This window comes from Sapajus apella, unplaced genomic scaffold, assembly GCF_009761245.1.
Source record: "Sapajus apella isolate SASKATOON/1434 unplaced genomic scaffold, GSC_monkey_1.0 scaffold10, whole genome shotgun sequence".
Taxonomy (NCBI): Eukaryota; Metazoa; Chordata; class Mammalia; order Primates; family Cebidae; genus Sapajus; species Sapajus apella.
The window spans coordinates 28103024-28127020 of record NW_022436950.1 but is presented as its reverse complement, the minus strand read 5'-3'; the positions used below and the strand labels follow the sequence as shown (position 1 = coordinate 28127020).

Below are 23997 nucleotides of genomic sequence, written 5' to 3'. Positions count from 1 at the left end.
GCATCAAAGGAAAAAAAAAATCAACTAAAGAAGCAAACCTAACAGGTATCTAACATATTACATATGTAATATGACATTACATATACTTCTACTTAATAATAAAATATAATTATAATATTTCCATTGAACAGTCATAATCATAAAATAGCAAACTATTAGCTTAAATCATATAAAACAGCCATTTTGCACATTGAATCCAGTCAATTAGCCCCTTTTTTTATATGGATCAATCTATAAATCCATCTAGTACAGGTATTGGTCTAAAAGATGCTAATAATTATTGCTATTCCCCTGAAGTTTAATTCTACCTCAATGTCTCTAATATAGGCTGCAGATAGACATACACACACATATATTGTAGGTCCTCTATTAGTCCTCTCTTACTATATACACAAAACCCTAAGTTATTTCTATTTTGGATTCGAGGCATTCAGAAGGGACAATTCTTTGTTGAGAGGCCATTCTGAAACAAACTTTATATCTCTTAGTCTTATCCCAAAAAGCAGAGAGAAAAATCCTATTAGGCCAGGGTTATTTTTCTCCAAATATATGTATACTGAAGAGGTAAGTATTTAGCATCACTTATTAAAGTTAAAGGGCAACAACGAATATCCCACTATCATACATAGGCCTTTAAAATATACTATCATTTCATCTTAAAAATTATGTGAAAAAGAAAGTGAAAGGCTTATTTTTCCAGCTTTGTAGACAGAAAAATGAGATTAAATGATGTATGCAGGATACGATTAGTGTTGGGATAGAATTCGGGTCTTCTTATTCCTCTTGCATAATCTTCTTATTCTACTGCACTGTTTTTTATTATTGCTCCTGCAAGCGTTTGACAAATGTATAAAAGCACTTGTAAGGAATGCAAATTTGATCTTTTTTACCAGGTTCCTAAAACTTCTTAATTGAAAGTATAGAAATGTCTATACTAAAATTCTGTACTCTCTGAGCAGTAGGTTAGACTATAGCAAACTTTTTATAGAAATGGAGCTTAGTGTTCAGAGATAAAATCTGGGAATACTCTGTCTGGAAATACAGTGTGGCTAGACAGACTGACTTGCTTTTCTCTTAGCCTTATATTACCTTTACGCAATGCAATCTACTTATATATTATCCTGATGCAAACTTATATAGCTGTCCAATAACTTTACAGTTGAGGTGCAAATCTTCCCAGAAAAGATTCTTCTTTGGGGGGAATCTGCCAAATCTTCACAAAACCTACATTTGTGTCATTACTAGGCTACAATTAATATCCAAACTTTTCATCACATTTTTATATATATAAAAGTTTTATATACGTAAAAGTTTTATCTAGACAGATGTATTTTAATAGGTTATTTACAATTAGAGATCTCTACATTTTACTTTAAAGGAGAGAACATAACCATATAGAAAAGAGTGTAACAGGCTCTTCTCAGTCTTAAAATATAGTTCATTGTTGACATTAAAGACTGAGAGACATGATCATTACTCTTTAATATTCATCTATCTTCTCTGTTGTGATGCTGTTAGCACAGAAGAAAAAGGGCTTTTTTGCTGCAAAATTGAAGCATTATTTGAGTGCTTAATATTTCAACTACTAACTTTACAAAATTATTGTTGTACTTTGTAAAACCACAAACTATTATTTTCAAATCTTGATGGTATGCTTATAAGTATATATAGGGTCAAAACTTTAATTTTTGAAAAAGTCATATAAAAGCATCATAATTTCCTATAATAAACTAGGTTGGTTAAGTGACATCATTTAAATGAGTCAAAGAAATCTTTCATTAGTGCCATCAAAGCATCAGACACTTTTGCCAACAATACCAGTCTTTATGATCTCCCCAATTACGTCCAATAAAGCTATGGTCCTGACCTTTTGTGTTATGCTACTTCATTCAAATATTTCAACAAAATATGTTTAGAATAGTGCTTCTCATACTGATTGCTGTATACAGATAGTCTGGGGATCTTGTTAAAATCCAGATTCCTATTCAGATGAGACCTGCCTGAGATTCTGATTTATATAAATAATAATAATGTAGATGCTGCTGATCACAGACCATACTACAAGTAGCAGTAGCCTAGGCCTTTACTGGGTCACAAATGTTGCAATGTACAGCTGTCTGGCAATTTCCATTCTAATACTTTATCTTGATAGAAGTGAACTTTGAATAGCAATCATTTCCAAATATTTTGAATATTTGGAATATCTGAATATTCAAAATAAATCATCAGAAAATAATTTTGGAATACACATTTTAGTTATATTAACCAACTGAAACATAAACTAATAAAAAGCATTTAATGCCCTTCTCGCACAAGTGCCTAAATTTAATATAAAATTAAAGGTACGAACCTTGTTTGGCTTTGTCTCGCATAGGAGTCATGTAACCTTCCTCATCCAGCTCTCCTCGTGGGCTCCGTTCTGGGGCAAACACGGTGGGGTCAGCACTGTACCTCTGAGTGCTACTGTCCTCTTGGACATGGGGTGTCACTGGCTTGCGTAGGGTGCCATTACAGCAGGAGTCATCAAAAATCTCAGCTGTAGCACCCTGTGCAACAGGAGCTTCTGGAATTGTGCTAGTCGGCGCTCTGTAGGGCACAGACACTCCTTGTTCTGCAGCAAAACCTCCATCTCGGTATACAAACTGGTTCTGTTAATAAGAGAAACACATTTGGAGAGGTGATGTTAGAAATAGTTGAAAAATGAATGCTAATAACCAAAAGGATATCAAAGCTAGTCTTTCAGAGAATAGTCATAGCATTTACATAGCATTTATTGGTTTTTTTTTTTTTTTTTCTTCTAGTGGCTAATGAATTTGAGTCACAAACTAGAAACTCCTAAAATTTCTACTCCTCTTAAAAGATAAATCATCAGAAAATAATTTTGAAATGCCCATTTTAGTTTTATTAACCAACTGAAACATAATCTAATAAAAAGTATTTGATGCCCTTTTCCCACAAGTTCCTATGTTTAATAGAAAATTCAAAGTGAATTTTTATGATAAATGGCAGTTGATTAATTGTAGATAGTTGTCATTAAGAATAGAAGTACTTGGGTATATTTTGAATGAGCCTATGTCTTTATTGACTTCTAAAATTCTGTGGTTATTATGAATTTGATGCTTTAGCGCCTAAATAGTAGATCATCATTATAATTCTGACTTTTTAGTACATGACCTATAATCAGGGAAGTAACATCCACATCCAGAAGCATAATTTATATGCCAGGTTAAATCCTTCAGATAAAAATTGAAAGCTACTGTTGATGCCTGATATCTCAATTTTGGATTATCAACTGAGATAAAAACACAACTGAGATAAAAAGGCAGCTACACAATGTACAGCAAATTCTTAACTCACTGTTGGCAAAGGCAAAATGAGGAAATTATGCAGAGACAAGAGAGAGGAAACATGGTAAGCAAAGACCAAAATTCCTAAAAGATGAAGGTTGATTGTGAAATACTTACTCCTGACATGGGGGTGTAGGCAGGAGGAGGGCTGTGTCCAATTTCACTCTAATAGGAAAGAAAAATGGAATGATGGATATAATAGGCAATATGAATGAAAAAATTAAAAAAAGAAACGAAAAAGAAAATGAATCGTATGAACCGAAGGGGAAAAGTGCACAACAGTGAAGCTTCCTAAGCAGTAAAATTGTATGCATTCTGACTATCAGCAAGTTAACTTATAGGTTTTGAGGAAAATAAATATTTTAACTCAATCCCTGAAAAGGAAAGTTATACAGAAAAAGTAAAACTTTTCAATGGATTAAAAAAGTGAATAATAAACATTCTTCTGACTAACCCTAGAGTAAAGGAAAAAGTAGTAAATAAGCTATAGCTGTAAATGGAAAATGGTTCCCTTCTTTACATGTTAAAAGCCTGAACCAGCCATATACTCTGGTATTATTCTTTCTCTTATAAGAAATGTATTTGGAAGGAGATGGGAGGAGATTTCAATTTGCCTGGAATAATTTTTGCTATCAAGCTACATTTATTTTTCACCACTTCAGCAAAGGATAAACCCCTTAGCTTCTCCTTATGAAAGGTATATGCGATTTCATCTTCCGTGTTACATGTTTTGTTTTTTTTAAGAAACAGCAGAACATTTGGAAAATCAATTCCTTTCCTGGAAACATGCTTTAGAGTCCCCTTATACATTTATAATGAGTCAAAATCAGATTTCAGTTAAACAGCAAAAATACATCTATATTTCTATAGCTTAATGCTCCATCCTATGGGGCTAACTGAAAGAGAATATAAAAATATGATAAAATATGAAGGACAGTGTTCCTTAGGGTAAGGTAAAGGTGTTGTATGAGACTAATTCTATTTCTTAACAAAAAATACATTAAACAGATTTCTTGAGAACCTACTGTCTATGTGCGAGGCACTTTTCTAGGCACAGGGATAAAAAATAACACAGACCCAAACTGCTTGATTTTATGAAGCTTATATTCTCTACATTCCAGCTTTGAGTAAACAGAGATGACCAAAGCAAACCTGTAAGACACCTTACATCTTTTATATGAAACAGATAAATATTATTCCAGGTCAATGTTCATATAATTTAGATTTACAAAGCATTCTAAGAATACGGTTCCATGGAGATTAAGTGTTTAATGTAAATCAGTAACAACTGGATAGTATAATCTCCCTTAACTTAGTCTGCTGGACTAACCAAGGGACAAGTTCTGAATCCCTATAGTGAGTTTATATCCTAGTTTTCTCCATAACTATGGTGGCATTAATATACATATTTTCTTCTTTAGTAACATAACTAATAACACATCAAAAGATTATGGCATGGAAAGTCAGAGATATATGTAATATACAACACATAGGAGGTGCTCCTGTGCACCAGACAGACTGTTTAATGACCTGGGCTCCAGTTCTAATGATAAGTGGTATGAATTTGGTGAATCATGAAACATCTCAGACCTCCATTTTCACTGTTTGTCTCTCTATTTTATTCTTAATAAACATAAAGTAAGATAATGTATGTAAATGAACTTTGTAAACTCTGCACTATTATAAAAATGTGTAAATATATCACATTTAAATATTTATATCTGCTAAATTGAATTTTTAAAGCAATCAAGATGCCAAAACTACTCATCAAAGAGGCATTTTAAAATGCTTACCTGTACTCTAATCATTTTAAATACAGGCATATTTTATTATATTTTAGAAATACATGAAATCTATATTTTAGAAGTACATTTGTTCATAAAACTTGAGAAATTTATAGTCCAGTGATGTGCAAAATAGAGTGATAGTACAGGAAACATGAACTGCCTGGTGGAACTTCACCAAATTACAAATACTGGCCTTACCCTCATCATTAAACACCAATTATTTAGCAAGTATTTAACAAATATTTACTAAATCTCTGCAGTGAAAGCACAGGTGCTGTGGTAGATGCCAGAGATGCCACAATACACTAAGATAGACATGACCACTGTCCTTTTAGAATTTACAGTATCAAATATAATCTGCGATTGTTGAAAGTAAAGGCAAGAATGAAACAAGGCAATTTATTTCAATTCTATGATTATATATTAGAATGCAAGGTATTCCAAAATATTCATAATTACTAGTGCTCCTTTGACATTTGACCCTGCACAAGTTGCTGTACTGGGTAATGTTTAACTAGAATTACAGCTGAGAAATGAGTATTGATTGCACATTTTGCATTTTACAGAACTTGAGACATAATCAAAGAAACAACCTGCAAGTCATTCATCATCAGGGAACAGTTTATTATCTATATTCATTATCTGGGCTAGAATGCCTTCCATTGTAAAGGCAATGGATTAAAATAACTGGGCCTCTTGTGGTTAGTCTGTTTCAAGACACAAAGCAAGGCCATGCCCTATTAGAATGCATCCACTGTCCCAGCTTTGACAAGTCTTTCAGTCAGCAACCTGCCAACTCTAACTGGACAAACTGCCAAATCGCATCACAGTAATAGGAGCATCTTCATGAATTTTCCTGTTTTCAGCATTAAAATGAAAAAAATGCTAAGCAAAACCCCTTTAGCATTCATTGTTTTTAGGGTTACTGGCTGCTTTTTATGTTTCTGTTTCCATTTTTTCAGTTTGCTTTTTTATCTGTTTTCCATGATAAAAAGCACCTCATTCATTTCCCCGTGGAAGGGCAATGCAGCTCCAAGGGAACATCTGTGAGGCCAATTAGCTGGGCTGGAAATGTGATATAATTGTTGTTTAAATATATTTAAATTACATGTTAATCACGATGTCATAATTTATAAGCTTTGAAAATAACTTTTTGTACTTCAGAGCCAAGCCAGATTTTACTTGTTTTTGCTGTTTTTAGTTTGTAACAAGCTCTTCTCATTTCTCTCTCCCTCAATTTCCCACACTTGAAGAGCTGAACTTTTAATATTGGAAAGAATGACAGCTGCAAGTAAATTGGTTGAGTAAAAATTAAGATCCTCACAGCAGTCAAAATGAGCTGGAATGACCTTAAAGTTCTAAGCAGAACAAAGCAATGCTCTCAGTAAAATCTTTTGTTTTTTCATTGTGCTACTTTCTGCTGTCCATCAAAGTCCAGCTTTACAGATCTTTAGGAAGCAGCACTGGGTGCATCTGTTCAATTAGCTGGTGAGGCGATTTACTGTCAGCAAGGCAGAGATAGGAGGAGGTAGGTTATGAACTGGCAGGTGATACTGAGTTTGTTCCTGGTGGGGGTGGTTTGTAAGGGTGATGGATGGAATGAGTTTAATTCTGTGGCCATGTAACTAGGACATTGTATGATTAACTTGGACTTAAATGCCAGAGATTATAGAGAAGGCAAGTAACAGCAAACAAATCAAATACAGTATTAAATTCATTCTCAAATATACCATGTCCTAAAATTTACTTTTTAGTTGAATGATAAATATTAGAACCTTTGTCTCATATGTACAGTATTTCTTATATTTGTATTGTTTAATACTGTTCCTGTGAAATTTTAATTGTTAAATAGATGGACTGTATTTTGTGATATTTAAAAAATTATTATACAAATCTACTTTCAGAGGAAACAAAAATAACAGACCTAATGCCTAATTTCTATCTAATTTTTAATCTTTAAGTATTACTTTCAATATTAACTATAAGATTACAATTTCAAGGGTCAAGAAATACTCCAAATTCCTTTTTCTTAAAATAAAATGTCTCTAAGATGTTGCTAATCCATCAGCACTAATTTATTATCTAGACATTTCCACATAGTAACTGTTAAAGGTTCTCAACCTTTTATCTTCCCTGATATATCTGCTTAACACTCTGATGGAAATTTCCATACTTTCACAGGGCACATAGCAGCATACAGAAAATGTTTGTTGCATTATGTTATAATTATTGCATTATAAATTATAGTTCCCGATGCATGGTTGTAACTCTGCATCTTTCTCAACTGAGTTCAACGTACCAGTGTTTTGAGACATTCAGATTTAGAAACTTCATTTTTTCACAGGGCAATCGGAAGGAAACAAACAAAATGTGTCCATATGTATGAAAGCTGATAATGGCTGAGAGAAGCTTACTGAGAGTTCAGCAGCTGGCTGAATTTTATACATACTACACATAATGTCTTTTGTCTGTTTATGTATGCATATATTTACTCATTTTTCTATATGGTTTGATTTTGTGGGACTCTACTTTTTGAAGAAACTTTCTTATTCTGCATGCACACACATACACACACACACCAATAATGATCCTATGATCGAATTGAAGACATATTGATGTGGGCTCTCATTCTTTTATTATTTTAAGAGAGAGTCTTGCTCTGTCACTCAAGCTGGAGTGCATTGCTGCAATCTAGGCTCAGTGCAACCTCTGCCTCCCGGGTTCAAGGAATTCTCTGCCTCAGCCTCCCCAGTAGCTAGGATTACAGGCACCAGCCACCACACCCACCTAATTTTTGTATTTTTAGTAGAGACAGGGTTTTACCATCTTGGCCATGATGGTCTTGAACTCCTTACATTGGCCTCCCAAAGTTCTGGGATTACAGATGTGAGCCACCAGGCCCAGCCAGCTGTCATTCTTTATCCACTTATTGACCTTTCATCTTTCTTATATGCCTCATGTACTCAAATTAAAAATTTAACCAATGGGCTATAAGTAGTATCTGTAAATACGAACAAGAGTCAATACAGAATTTACAAAGCATATGAAAGTGGTGTATTTTATAAAAATACTTAAGTCTGTCTTCAAAGTGTATTTTCTTGTCCATTCTGTTTCACAGATGAATAGATGATGAGTCTTAGGGAAATCAAGAAACAGAGGAATATATGTATATGTATATGTATGTATTATATACACTATACCATGAACAATTTTAGGTGTTATTTATTCTTATAAACTTGCAAGGTAAATAGTGTTATTAAAAATTATAACTCCCATTTATAGACAAAAAATTGAGCAGAGAAAGGATATGCCATGTGCACGCATCCATAGTTGGCCACAAAGCCCATCACTCTATTATGCTACACATAGGTTTTCATTTTGGCATTTCTATTCTTTCTCATTTTTGCCCTCTCTCTTCCCTTGTGTTATGCCTCAACTATTCTCTCAAATTCTTATGGTTTCTTTTTCTAGTTTTAGTAGAAATAACTTAATGCTTTAAGGAGGCATCTGAAACTTATTATCTTCGGTATAAAATGCTGATAATGTGTTATATTACTGTTCCTCCCCACTTATTTTCACTTAAATTAGTTACAAGGACTTAAAATGGAAGAAGAAAACTTTTTGAATATTAAGAGTTAATAGCATATGTGTGTGTATGTGCGTGCATGCGTATTTTTCCATTTCCTAAAAATCCTTTTTGTTGATCTAAACTCATATTGTGTATACATACATTTACCTACCTTGCCAAGAGCAAAGCTAGCCCTGTAGCAGGAGGAGATAGTTTTAAATAACTGGAGAGCACAAAGATTTTTCATGACAGCACTCTTGCTTATGGATTTATTGTTCCTAGTACAGGCTTAGTCAATACATTCTTCTTCCCGCTTGACTGAGGGTAAGTAAGCTATTGTATCCTCAGGCAGCAATTCCTATACCCTTTCCAAATATCAGTAGAACAAGAGGATATTTCCTTTTAAAATATTCATGGCTAGATGAGTCAATAAAATGAAGCTGAAAATTCTCACAGGTTTCTGCTTTAAGTTGCTGCTTTGAGCAGTATTTGATGGAATCAAATAATGTTATTAGCACACTCAGAAAGACATAAAAAATATAATTTTACACTAATGCCAACATTTCTTAGCTTCATTCAAGATAAGCAACAAGAATTGTGTTACCTTTCTTGACATTAGTAATCACACAGAATTGATCTCTTTACCCTGGTGCAAGTTCTAAATTTTTGTGCTTGGTTGGTTCCAGCAACTTTCTCTTTTTTTGGCATGTTTACATTCATTTTCATTAGCATGTTGTAATAATTGAATCTTTTCCTAATTATCACTTAGCAACTAGCTAATGCATATAGCTGGAAATCTAAAGAGGAGAACTTCTAGGAGTTTCTCAAAGACTTCTCTAATTCTTTTCAGTTAGAGAGGGTAGGCCATTTTTCTTATTTTCTTTTTTTAATGTATGCTTAAGAATATCTAGTTCTCATGCAATGTCTTTAAGAATAGAAATGAAATCATCAAGCTTTTGCTATGTGTAAATTCTGGAGTGCCTGATTCTTCAAGTGAATCGTGATGTTGTCTCCGCTTGTGTGCTTTTTATCCCAACATCATAAAGACTGTCTGATGAGGATTTCTCAGGATGAGAACAATGCACTGGGACAGGCAACTTTTGAAAACAAAAACCCCACAGAGCTAGAACAAATGGTCTCATGAAATCCTTCTACCTCCAGGATTGTATTCTTGAATGTTTTTCCCTAAGTCACATGATTTTAATCAAATTCTTTAGTTTCTTGGTCCTTTATTTAACTCTAAAAATAAGAATAGGGGTATAAGGACAGGTAATGGGAAAGATCACTTACAACTATCAAAGGATTTACATGTAAAATGAATTTTGTGCCTTAAGTCCACACAATTAGTTATTAAATATTGTAAAATGTGATTAGCATTAAAGCAAAGTAACAAAGTTTTCTCTCATAAATCTTTTCAAATTCAATAACTTTTTAAAAAATGGAGTGTCAATTATACAAAGTATCACTTAGACTATATGCCATATATATAAGATTGTATGTTTTTATGAGGCTGAACCACATTTGGATGATGATTCGTAAAAACATAATTTTGAAATAAAGTTTTAAAATTTAAAATTTTTATTTTACAGGTAGAGACTCTGACACTCTGAGAGGTTAAGCTAATGTTCTAAGGAAACAAAAATAGTGATGGTACTAGACACAAGATTTCCTGAGTTCCCATCAAACGTACAATTGTTATACTTTAAAGCCTCAAATTAACATTTAATAAATAATAAGTATCTTTTAGAGATTGCATTTTTTTTCTGAAACATTTATTTTTTTAAATATAGCGGAAAGCATTTGCCTAAACCCAAACACATTTGTTCTAAGCTGAAATACATATGAATATACCCTTAAAGTAAACTTAATGGCACTTTAATTTTGAGACAAACAGATATTAACTTTTCTTATTGACTAAAGTTAATTAGACAAAAGGGATATCCTTATATTATTAAATACTCTAGATAAAAGCAGTCCATAAACATATTGATTAGAAGTAGTATTTATTAAGATGATACTTTACAAAACAGGTTGCCCTTCAGAGAAATGTTAAACACGCTACCTACAAAAGCCGGTAATTAAAAATTGATATATACGTGCATGCTTATTGTCAGCTGATATACTTTTACCTTCATAATATTTATATTTGTCACTTTATATACTTTTACCTTCACAGGATTTATCTCCAGATCTGTCTATACAATAAAATAATATCTAGGGATTATTAAAATAATTTTAAAAAATAAGTAACCTGTAAGGCAGGTTTCAACTAAGAATGAGAAAAAAGACTATAAACACTTTTAATTTGAACGCTATCACTTTAGAATTTCAAATGTAATGTCTTTGCCTAGATATAATATGTTTCTTTTTGTACTATCAGTAGAGGCTTAAATCTCAATTTTAGGCTCTGTGTGTGTGGATACATATGTTAGACATATATGTGCATACACATGTATATGAATTCATATACATGCTAAGAACATTAATAGCTTAAAGATAAAAAAGGTTATTTAACCCACACAATCACACACGTTGTTTTTTGCTGGCTGTTAGCTCATTTGTGGACTAGCTTTTGTTTTGTTTTTCCTATTTTTCACATGCAGATATTGTTTATCAATAAATAAATAATGTTCACTAAACACCAAGTATAAGAGTTCTACTAAGAAGTATTTGTTACTCTATTTAGAGTTATTGTATTTCCTGGGGAATAAAAAGGCAACAGTGAAATATTCAGTCTTCTCTTTAGTAATAATCCAAGCTTAGAATGCTTTATTATATATTCAAATTTCAATATTAGTATACAGAGCAATCTATGTATGAGAATGTAAAAAATATGAAGAGCACGGTTTGTGTATTGGGGAATGGAGAACAAATAATATAGAAAAATCTAATTGCAAATTTTATAAACCGTATTTTGGCGTGTTGATTTTATTCAGTATTTTAAATAATGGTTGTTGGCAAGAAGCAAGCAATTTAACATAATACAGATAAAGCCCTTCAGTGTTCATATCACTTCAGTGTGGACCAGGTTGAAATATCTTCAGTTATGCTAGTTTATGCAAACTGTTTACCAGATAAAAAGTGAATTTGTAACAATGGTTTATTCATCCAACTACTGCTTTTTAAGCTACCAGGTGGCACAGCTGTTGCTGTAAGTTTCTAGCAGTCCACCTGGAATTAGGACAGCTGGTTCCTGTGAGCTGATCTGAATAATGTACTGTGAATACTCCGGTACAGCTACTGACAGAGCAAACAGCACATGACTGTCCCATCAGCCCAGAGCAAACACTAGTTACATTTCACAGAAACAGCCTGGTATTTACAACTGATCTAGGCCAAAAAGAATATCAGATTGAAGGCAACACCCCAAGAGAAACTAGCTCTCCCCGAGACCGACTTGTTGACCGTAGTCTAAGCAGCTTTCACCATTATTGAAAAGCCCCCAAATCTGATTTTGCTGCATATAAAAAGGAAGAGGAAAATATACAATGCATTCCTGCATCGATTTGTGAATGATTTTGATATTTTCTAACATAATAAAAAGACCAATACTTCTTAGTTTCCCATTTACACGGTTGCTGCCAAAATCTGATCTCAATGTTTCCCTACTAAGGTTGATTTTGCAATTTCACGCCCATGATTCTTTACTCCCAACAGATTCCTGGGCCCATTTATTTCTGCCCTGGTTCTGTGGAAAATAGGACTATATTGTCCTCCCATTCCAGGTGTACAATTCTTGATCAGTTACTCACACTCCAAAAACATATTCAATTATCTCTACTTCTATTTTCTGCCCAGGAATGTGGCTTTAGCTAGGCCAGAGGCATCTATTTAGTCTGATGAATTCATTCATAAAATCTTCTCAAATTGGTGTTAATGGATTATGATGGAATTATTTCAGGTAACACTGAATTACTGAATACCATGTCATACTCATATAACTAAGAACTGCCCCACTAATCTCCACTGATACATTTCATAGCGTTTCAAACATCACATTTCTTAAAGTGAAATGGCCATCTTCTCTCCCTGACTTGTCTTTCCTGGCTTGGTGAATAATATCAATAACTTATCCAGCTGTACAAGTTAAATGTCTTAGTGTTATCTTTGATGTCTCTTCTATCCCACTACTTCTATCTAAGTATCCATATACCCTTTCAAACATCTTAATACCCCCAGAATCCAACCATTCTCTCCATCCTAATGGCCATTATTTCTGTTGTGGTTAAAGTGCCAAAAAATTTATCACCCCAACTGGGATACTTGGAGAGTAAAAGAAAGTGATACTAATAATTATGCTAGGATATCAGAAGTAAACTAGGACACACTAAGGAAAACAGGCATTCATGAAAATCTTAGTTATGGTACCATTTCTTGACTAGAGTCCTGTAACAACCTTTCAGCTGCTCTCCTTGATACTATTCTTTCCCTTCACTCCAATCTAATATTCATACTTCATCTCTCTGCTTAAAAAACTGCTGCCGGGTGTGGTGGCTCAAGCCTGTAATCCCAGCACTTTGGGAGGCTGAGGCAGGTGGATCACGAGGTCAAGAGATCGAGACCATCCTGGTCAACATGGTGAAACCCCGTCTCTACTAAAAGTACAAAACATTAGCTGGGCATGGTGGCGCGTGCCTGTAATCCCAGTTACATGGGAGGTTGAGGCAGGAGAATTGCTTGAACTCTGCAGGCGGAGATTGCAGTGAGTAGAGATCGTGCCACTGCACTCCAGCCTGGCCAACAGAGTAAGATATTTCCGTATCAGATAGAACAAAACAAACAAAAACTGCAAGACCTACTGTTGCCCTCAGGTCTAAGTGAAGTTGATTATTTGTGGCATCGGAGGCTGTTGGTAACTATGATCCTTGCCAATTTCACCAGCCTCACTTCTTTGTTCTTTCCTAATAAACCTTCAGTCAAATAAATCTCAGATTTCCTTGACGAGCCCTTTCTTCTCTCACCTACAGGCCTCTGCCCAAGTTCTAATTACTTCCTCAATGCTCTTTCTGGCTTCTTTGCCTTGATTACATGGTGATGTTATGAAAAGTTATCACTATCTTGATTATATTTAATTATTGATTGAACAAGTATTTATCAAAGAACCCATTATATGCCCCATGTGAATAATTTAACAACTGTGTTCTGTTTATTTCATTAGTATAGACTATGAGTCTATTTGGAAGAGGATTCACTCTAATTTACTGTTAAATTTTTCATATCTAGCAGAGTGCCAAGGGCACAGACATAGTGAATGTTCAGTAAAGATACAATGAATCAAATGATAGATTAAAATATGTCTTAAATCTCAGTGACTACATTAAGACAGTTGGATAAGTTTTAAAGAATGTGGTATTATTTTAGCATTCCTGATATTATATATGATACACATCTTATTCTGCAGACGGCTTGGGAGGAATTGAACTCAGATGCAATTATCTTAATATTATATCTTGCATATTCTTCCAGTCAATATCAGTTACTATTTCTGAAGGCATTGTTGGAAATCATAATTCTAATGGCAAAGTTTTAAAAAAGTATTCTTACATATGGTGAATGATTCTGAATGCAATGATCATTTTACATTCAGCTGTAAAACTTTAAGGTTCTATTACTAGTATGACAACATTCCCCTAAGACACACTTATGTATTTCCTATTGCTTTGGAGGCCTAGAGAACCAGAGTTTAGCTGTATCCCTGAAAAATATAAATTGTTAACTAAGAACAATAAGAACGACAGACCTTGTAGATTAAACAACTATAGGCAGATGCAAAATGTATCCTTTCTCTACAAGTGGTACACACTACCTAATGGCATTTCCAAACCGTGGTGCACAGAACAAATGCATTTTTAAATTTTAAAAAATATTTTGAGGATAATCATGGCTGAATGCTGTATAAAATCAAAATTATAAGTCAATGAAATTCTAAATCATGCACTGTTAAATAGTGTATGTATCTGAGAAGGGAAGTAGCTGCTGGAGAAGAGCTCTTGATTAGAGAAAAGGACTGTCACCCAACAGCCCCGCTGCCATAAAACAGTATTCTCTAAGCTTAGTGTTCTCATCTGTAAAATGGGAATAACAATGCCTTTGTTGTGTGCTTTATGAGCTTTATCAGATCATGTGTATGTGAAATATCTTTGAATAGAATAACATAGTAGACAAATGTGCAATAGGCTTTTTACTCCAGTGACGTAAAGAGAATACAGCTGAATGCTGAATTTTTCCAAGTATCCCTCATACAAAGTCAACTAAATGCTGCCATCCAAATGGGCATACACTTCTTGTATACCACAATCAAAGCATTTGCACAATGGCATGATTATCTGTGTGAGGATAGAGGTTATTTTGCAAATATTGTATCAAAATTTTATTTGAAGTAAAATAAGTCAGGCACAGAAAGACAAACGTTGCATGTTCTCACATATTTGTAGGAGCTAAAAATTAACACAATTGACATGAATGGAGACAGAGTAGAAGGATGGTAACCAGAGGCTGGGGATGGTAGTCCATGGGAGAGTAGGGGGAAGTAGGGATGGTTAACGGGTAAGTAAAACAAAAAATAGAGTAAATAAGATCTAGTATTTGATAACAGGAGTGACTATAGTCAATAGTAATTTAATTGTATATTTTAAAATAAATAAAAGCATATAACTGGATTGCTTGTAACACAAAGGATTAATGCTTGAGATGACGGAAACCCTATTTACCCTGATGCGATTATTAGACATTGTATTGTATGCCTGTATCAAAATATCTCAAATACAACCAAAATATATACCTACGATGCACCCGCAAAGATTAAAAATTTTAAATTTAAAAAATGAAAAAAATTTTATTTGAAACAATTATTAAAATAATTGCTGTTATTGACATAACTAAAATTGTGAGAAATAATGTACATGTTTCATTTAAATGTCAATACAACATTTAAAATTATTTTAAAGCATTTCTTTGAAAATTAAAAATGCTACTCTTTTTTTTTTCAGCGTAGCAGTAAATCAAATACAGATTCCTTAGAACTCTCACCACTTAGTCACGGAAAGGTATACATGAACTATCCTGTAGTAATATCCTTAACCAAGTGCAGTAAATTAACTGAACGACCTAACAGTGGGGATTATGATAAACTGAAATAAAATCTTCATTATTTTTGTTTACTTCAGATGATGAGGGTGAGAAAGTCAATGGAACACAAACATTAGAAATTCACACTTTTTATAGAGTATGAGTTGGCCTTGATTTTTTAAAATTACTTCTACTGAACACTTGAAAGCATCCAGAGTCTTAATAAGATATATCTCAGAATTCATAATGAGGCATTCTCAACAGGCCAAGGAGAAGTCCTCTGTGCTGAATGAGTGCTTCAATTGAATTTTTCCTTCCCTGTGATTGCTGGTCTTTTTAGAGAAAGTTGACACACTAAGAGAGGCGTGTAGTAATGCAGGAAATGTTTGAACTTCCATGCCCTGTTTGGTGGAGACATCATTCCTATATGTCATCTCTTTAATAAATTGAGATCTAAAGCCTTTTGTAGATTTTGAAAAAAATAAACATGTTTAAGAAAGATGCACTTTGGAAAGAAAGTAGCCAGGTTACAGACAAGTGCTTAGATTTGCAACCTTAAAGTAATTTAAGTGATAAGGAGTTGGAAAACATAAAATAGATTAAACATTTTCACATATCCTATACCCTAGCTTTCAGTTTTTCTGCTAATAAATGCCAAAGAAAAAAGCAGTAGAAAGATAAGAAAAACCTCCTTTACATTTTCTGGGACACTTTGTCATTTATTATATTACTAGCACAATTATTATTTATCATATCTAAAGAAAAATATTAAGCCAGCATGCAGCTATGTTCCAATGAAAGAAAATATTAATACATGATCTTATGAATATATTCACAAAGAAGAGAATACCATTTTGTCAGGACTCTTAAATATTAACCACCCCAAGCTCTCTTAGGAACCACCACTGTTTTCATCATGTATAAATACATCCAAGACTTTTAGATACCCTGTCTAGTTCATCAGTGTTGTCTTTTAGGGTAACAAGTACTTTAAGTAGATAACCAACCAGTTACATTAGTTTCCTGTCTCATATTTCTCCTAAATGTTCTTATCCAAGTAGTAAAAAGTTACCTAGTAGCTTCCATTTTGGTGAAGAAAATTTAGATCTAGTTATCCTTCCAAAAATGAAAAGGGAACATTTTGATTATTCTTAGGACTGATCTCTTAAATTCTTACTGAAAAGTGACAAAACGCTCAAGTGAAAGTAATTAAAAGTAGTATTAGTGCCCTGGCATCAATTCTAGAATTTTTATTTGGTTCATTGCCATATGAAGGCATACTGAAGGTAAATTATGCAGGAGAATGTATTTTCCAGAGAATCTGACACAAGCCCAGCCTGTGAATTATTTGCTTTGAAATGCTTTCATATTTTCCTGCTTGGAAATTCTGGTCAAGGGAAGAGCAAAAACAAGTAGCAAGCTCATACTAAGCATATAGACAGGTGAACATTCATAAAACGTTTATTAGCCTCCAATAAAATTTTAAAATGTGCTGGACTATCCTCCCCTAGAAAAGAGAAGGTACAATAAATAAGGAGTTTTTGTCATTATATTAAACTCCCAGAGTCCACCCCATTCATCTTGATGTTCTAAATACCAGAAGTCCCTAAAACAGTTTTCATTAACATGTTGTTTGAAACTGGTAGTTAATTCCTGACAGCCGTTCCTCCTATTTGTTTTCTAATCTTCTCAACCCAAAGGTGGATTTACCTTGAAGCAATGAAGTTTAAGTTTCAGACTCTTCAGTTATAGGCCTGGTAAAGAACCCAAGTCATAGATTCACATGATTGGGGAATTGTCTAAAATTTGCAAAACTAAAATTTTTATTTTTGTTTAAATTTTTATTTTCTCAAAGATGCTCCACCCCTACTCTAAATTGTAAGTGTCTGGCTCCACAAAACCTGGAACTGCTCCTATTCAACCCTCACTGTTTTTGAAAATGTTCCCTACAGTTTATTATTTATCAAAAACCTGGTTTCATGAGATGCCACCCTGCACATCCTTTCTTGCTTTCTTGGAATAGTTTATCTAACGGAGAATGTCTATTCCATGATTCAACTCGGGCCTCAGAGCCAAGGTTAACATGCTGTAAGGTTCCAGATACTAGCTCTTCAATATTTATTCAAGCCCCTCTTCTTCTGAAAACTGATGCTAAACAATTATACCACAGGTCCTTATCTTTGTGACTATTATCTACAGTCTTTGGAGACATTGTCCAACACTCAGTGTTCATGCTCATTGGTAACACTGAGATTTCTATCATGCCTGGCTCAGTCCCAACACCTTTGACCATCAACACCACTAAATACCTCAGCATTATAATTCTGTAGGCCCTTTCTGCCTACGATCTCATCTCCACTGCACTTTAACTACCATATAGCTACATTTTGACATCACTACGAAAAGCGCTCGTTACCAATTCTTTAAAAATCCCTTTCTCTGACCGTAATGTCATATTCTTTCTGTGCATTGATTTCCTTTCTCTAGCTCAATCAGTTCTTCTGATTTACTTTTTCTGCACCTCAATTAATCCTTTGGCACTTTATTTTTCCACCATGGTTTTTGAAGTAAGCCAGTTATGCTTTTGAATACTTTGGCACTTACCAAAGCTTTATTACAAGCTTCTCAACCTCTGAGTCACAGTTTCCTTACCCTAAAATGAAGAAATAATACTCTTTTCTTTTCATTAGTATTACATTTTATGGGAATGTATTTCAAGAACCTGGCATATTTAGTTGATAGTAGATATACAATGTTAGTATTTACATAGTTATATATTTAATATGTTAGTAGATATACAAGGTTAGTATTTACATAATTATAATTATATAATCAGGTACATAGATAAGAGAAAAATAAGTTACTTATACTCCATTATCCTTATATCACTGATCCTCAAGGTAATCTTTAGTTCCTTCAGCTTCAGCATTATTTTTGCAACTGCCCTATCAGAGCTCAACTCTTGATTTATGTTTTTTGTTCCCTCTCCTTTCCTGCTAGTTCCATCAGTGCTACTGAACAATCATGCATTTGAGCAGAATGGCACCTCACAAAAGCCATGTTTTCTATGCCTTTGGTGATCCTTAGATTTACTAGCCCCTCATTTATCTTTGTATGCCTTACGTTGGCGTATTTCCTAAGCCTTGGCCAGTCTCTAAGCTTCCTCACACAGCCCTGCTCCCTTCCCTGTCAACAGCCTGCATTTAAATTTTTATTTTCTCTAGAATTTTATATAGATTCTATTCTATACATAATAGAATAGAATCTAAATGTCCATAGGTTGGGAGTACTTTAGTGTTCCTCAATTTATTCTCTAAATTATAATAAAATAGAAAATTTACTACTGATTTCAACTGGACTGAATTGCCTCTTAACAGACAACTTTGTTAAAACATTTTTTAAACTTAGTTAACAATTTTAATAATCTTGGTTAAGTGCCTGTGTAGTTTATGAGTCAACTAAGAGCTAAGTATCAAACCTTCAGGTGAGAAGGAAAATTGTATCACAAAATAGGGAAAGGAAACTTTGGACCTCCAGATCAATCTGAGAGGAAACAGCTGAAAAAGTCAGAGAAGAGGATGAAACAGTAGGCAGCTGTACTTTCTATGAAGTTACCCCTTAACCTAATCCCCCAGTTCTGTTTTCAATATAATCTACCACATTCACCAAATCTGGGTATGAGTTATTTTTGTTGTTGGAGAAATGAGAGAAGAGACTTAGTTGTGAAAATCAAGGAAGGGGCAAGGATCAATAAAATGTGGAAATTAGGAAATCGGAACTTTATTTTTTTTATTGTGTTTTTTATTTTACTTTAGGTTCTGGGGTACATGTGCAGGTCATGCATGGTTGTTGCATAGGTGCATACATAACCAGGTGGTTTGCTGCCTCTATTCCCCCTTTGACTATATCCGGCATTTCTCACCATGTTATACCTTCCCACCCCATGCTGTCCCTCTCCTAGCCCTGCCCCCAGCTGCCCCCAGTGTGTGATGCTCCTCTCCCTGAGTCCACGTGTTCTCATTGTTAAACACCTGCCTATGAGTGAGAACATGCAGTGTTTTGGTTTTCTGTTCTTGTGTCAGTTTGCTGAGAATGATGGTTTCCAGGTTCATCCAAGTCCCTCCAAAGGACAGGAAATCATCATCATTATTTATGGCTGCATAATATTCCATGGTATATATGTGCTACATTTTCTTTGTCCAGTCTATCATTGATGGGCATTTGGGTTGGTTCCAGTACCCTTTCTTTTTCTTGCCTGATTGCTCTGGCTAGAACTTCCAATACTATATTGAATAGAAGTGCTGAGAGAGGGGATCCTTGTCTATTACCTGATCTCAAAGGGAATTCTTCCAGCTTAGCCTGTTCAGTATGATATGGCTCCATGTTATTAAACATGGAGTCCTTTCCCCATTGCTTGTTTTTGTCAGGTTTGTCAAAGATCGGATGGTTGTAGATATTTGGTGTTGCTTCTGAGGCCTCTGTTCTGTTCCATTGGTCTATGTCTCTGTTTTGGCACCAGTACCATGCTGTTTTGATTACTGTAGCCTTGTAGTATAGTTTGGTCTGGTAGTGTGATGCCTCCTACTTTGTTCTTTTTGCTTAGAATTGACTTGGCTATGAAGGCTCTCTTTTGGTTCCATATGAAGTTTAAGGTGTTTTTTTCCAGTTCTGTGAAGAAGATCATTGGTAGCTTGATGGGGATAGCGTTAAATCTGTAAATTACTTTGGGCAGTATGGCCATTTTCACAATATTGATTCTCCCTAACCATGAACATGGAATGTTTTTCCATCTGTTTGTGTCCTCTCATTTCGTTGAACAGTGGTTTGTAGTTCTCCTTGAAGAGGTCCTTTACATTCTTTGAAAGTTGTATTCCAAGGTATTTTATTCTCTTTGTAGCAATTGTGAATGGGAGTTCACTCTTGATTTGGCTGTTTGTCTGTTATTGGTATACAGGAATGCTTGTGATTTCTGCACATTGATTTTGTATCTTGAGACTTTGCTGAAGTTGCTTATCAGTTTGAGAAGATTTTGGGCTGAGATGATGGGGTCTTCTAGATATACAATCATGTCCTCTACAAATAGAGACAGTTTGACTTCCTCCTTTCCTAATACCCTTTCTTTTTCTTGCCTGATTGCTCTGGCTAGAACTTCCAATACTATATTGAAGTGCTGAGAGAGGGGATCCTTGTCTATTACCTGATCTCAAAGGGAATTCTTCCAGCTTAGCCTGTTCAGTATGATATTGGCTATAGGTTTGTCATAAATAGCTTTTATCATTTTATGATATGTTCCATCAATACTCCATCAATACGTAGTTTATTGAGAGTTTTTAGCATGAAGAGCTGTTGAATTTTGTCACAGACCTTCTCTGCATCTATTGAGATAATCATGTGGTTTTTGTCTTTGGTTCCATTTATGTAATGGATTATGTTTATGGAATTGCATATGTTGAACCAGGCTTGCATCCCTGGGATGAAGCCTACTTGATCATGATGAATAAGCTTTTTGATATGCTGTTGCATTTGGTTTGCCAGTATTTTATTGAAGATTTTTGTGTCGATGTTCATCATGGAAAGTCTCTGCCTGGTTTTGGTATCAGGATGATGTTGGTCTTATAAAATGAGTGAGGGAGGATTCCCTCTTTTTGTATTGTTTGAGACAGTTTCAGAAGGAATGGAACCAGCTTTGCTTTGTATGTCTGGTAGACTGTGAACAAGTCTGGACCTGGACTTTTTTTCATTGGTTGTCTATTGATTGCTGCCTCAACTTCAGTCCTTGTTATTGGTCTATTCAGGGTTTCAGCTTCCTCCTGGTTTGGTCTTGGTAGAGCACAAGTGTCCAGGAATTTATCCATTTCTTCCTGGTTTACTGGTTTATGTGCATAGAGCCTTTGTAGTAATCTCTGATGTTTGTATTTCTGTGGGATCATCTTTATCTTTTTTTTATTGCATCTATTTGATTATTCTCCCTTTTTTTTTAATTAGTCTGGCTATTTTGTTGATCTTTTCAAAAACCAGTTCCTGGATTTATTGATTTTTTTTAAGGGTTTTTTATGTCTCTATCTCCTTCAGTTTGGCTCTCAGTTATTTCTTGTCTTCTGCTTTTGAGTTTTTTTGATATTCTTCCTCTAGCTCTTTCAATTTTGATAGGGTGTCAATTTTAGATCTTTGTTTCTTGTGTGGGCATTTATTGCTATAAATTTCCCTCTTGACACTTTTTTTTTTTAAGAGGTAAACAAAACATTTTATTAGCCTTGGAAAAAAAATACAGAAACACACAATAAAAACTTCTCTAATATGAACATGTGCAAGTTCACAATCATACAATTAAATTTTGCATTGGCAGACCGTTCAAAGTGTAGTTACCTGGTCAGCCTGTGTCAGATAGCTTGGTAGCCAGCAGCAGTCTTTTGAAAACACAACCAATAAAAATACTAGATCTAAGCCCAAGGCTAAACTGACACAGAGGTCTTCTCAAACCAAATTATGGTAGAAAACATGAAAGTGAGGTTTTGATAATTCAAAGACTCATCATTACAAAGCTGCATGATGATTAGGGCTAAATAGTTACTTTCATTTAAATAAAAATATTCATACACTGTTATGCTCTTGACACTTCTTTAAAGGTGTCCCTGATATTCTAGTAAGTTGTGTCTTCATTCTGATTGGTTTTGAAGAACATCTTTATTTCTCCCTTCATTTCATTGCTCATCCAGTTGATATTCGGAAGCAAGTTGTTCAGTTTCCAAGTGGTTGTGCAGATTTGAGTGTGTTTCTTAATCCTGAATTCTAATCTGACTGTGCTGTGGTCTGATAGACTGTTGATTTCCATTCTTTTGCATATGCTGAGGAGTGATTTGCTTCCAATGATGTGGTCAATTTTAGAGTAAATGCAACGTGGTGCTCAGAAAAATGTATATCCTGTGGATTTGGGGTGGAGAGTTCTGTATATGTTTATTAGGTCTGCTTGGTCCAGCTTTGTATTCAAGTCCTGGATGTCCTTGTTAATTTTCTGTCTCATTGATCTAATATTGACAGTGGAGTGTTGAAGTCTCCCACTATTATTGTGTGGGAGTCTAAATCTCATTTTAGGTCATTAAGAACATGTTTTATGTATCTGGGTGCTCCTGTGTTGGGTGTGTGTATATTTAGGATAGTTAGCTCTTCTTGTTGTATTGATCCTTTTACCGTTATGTAATGCTCTTCTTTGTCTCTTTTGATCTGTTGGTTTGAAGTCCATTTTATTGGAGACTAGGATTGCAACCCGTTTATTTTTGTTGTTGTTGTTGTTCTCCATTTGCTCGGTAAATCTTCCATCCCTTTGAGTCTATGTGTGTCTTTGTATGTGAGATGGGTTTCCTGAATATAGCACACCAATGGGTCTTGACTTTTTATCCAGTTTGCCAGTCTGTGTCTTTTGATTGGGGCATTTATGACATTTACATTCAATGTTAATATTGTTATGTGTGAATGCAATGAAGAAAATGAGTGAACTAATGGGCAAGAAAACCAGCCAGTAACAAAATGGAAATTTGAACTTTAAAAAAGAGAAGGGCTAATAGTTAATGAGTTGTTAGTCTGAAGTGCTTTACCTATGTTGCTGCACCAAATCCTCATATATACCTATGGTAGATATTATTCTGTCATTTTAGAGCAGAATAAACTGAGAAGTTAAGTAACTGGCCAAGTTTACAGAACTAGTTACATACCGGAACCCAGATTTAAATGCAGGCAGGCAGACCTCAGATTCCATGATATACTATGTTGCCAGATCACTAAATTGCCTCAATCAGCACTTTATTCCTAGTGAATTAAAAAGAAAAACTGAGGAAGCAACTTGAATGTCTTCTATTCATGAATTTCAGGTTCAATAAAATTTTAACGCTCAATGGACAGAGAAACTTATATCTGACATATGGCTTAAAATCTCATTCTTAAGTTTTATCATGCCAAATTTCCTTCATCTTGCCTAAGATAAACTTTTCTACAAATGTTTTGGACTTACCTTCCCCAAACTCCTCCCAGACTTTTCTCCACCTTTTCCCTATTATCTTCCATACTCTGTGATTCCACTGGTTCACTCATCTCTAATGTTTGGATGCCCATTTCTCTAGAAAACTTCCTCTAACTCATCTTACTTTCTGAGTTCACATTCTGTGTTCTTTCTTCTTTTCACATGGATGAGTTTTTAAAGATATTCACATTTCTAGCCTTTACTCCTTAATTT

General features: G+C 34.4%; 1 protein-coding gene across 4 annotated transcripts in view; it reads right to left on the bottom strand.

Moving 5' to 3' along the window:
* Nucleotides 1–23997, bottom strand: part of ERBB4 (erb-b2 receptor tyrosine kinase 4) — a 1187662-nt gene that overhangs the window by 5151 nt on the left and 1158514 nt on the right. For 2 of the 4 annotated variants that reach the window (XM_032277666.1, XM_032277665.1), the window contains exons 26-27: nt 3465–3512; nt 2351–2648 (exon numbers count right to left, since the gene is read on the bottom strand). In XM_032277666.1, the coding sequence (XP_032133557.1) occupies nt 2351–2648; nt 3465–3512 (346 nt within the window). The remainder of the gene's footprint in view (nt 1–2350; nt 2649–3464; nt 3513–23997) is intronic. The other 2 variants (XM_032277668.1, XM_032277667.1) reach the window with 1 other exon arrangement.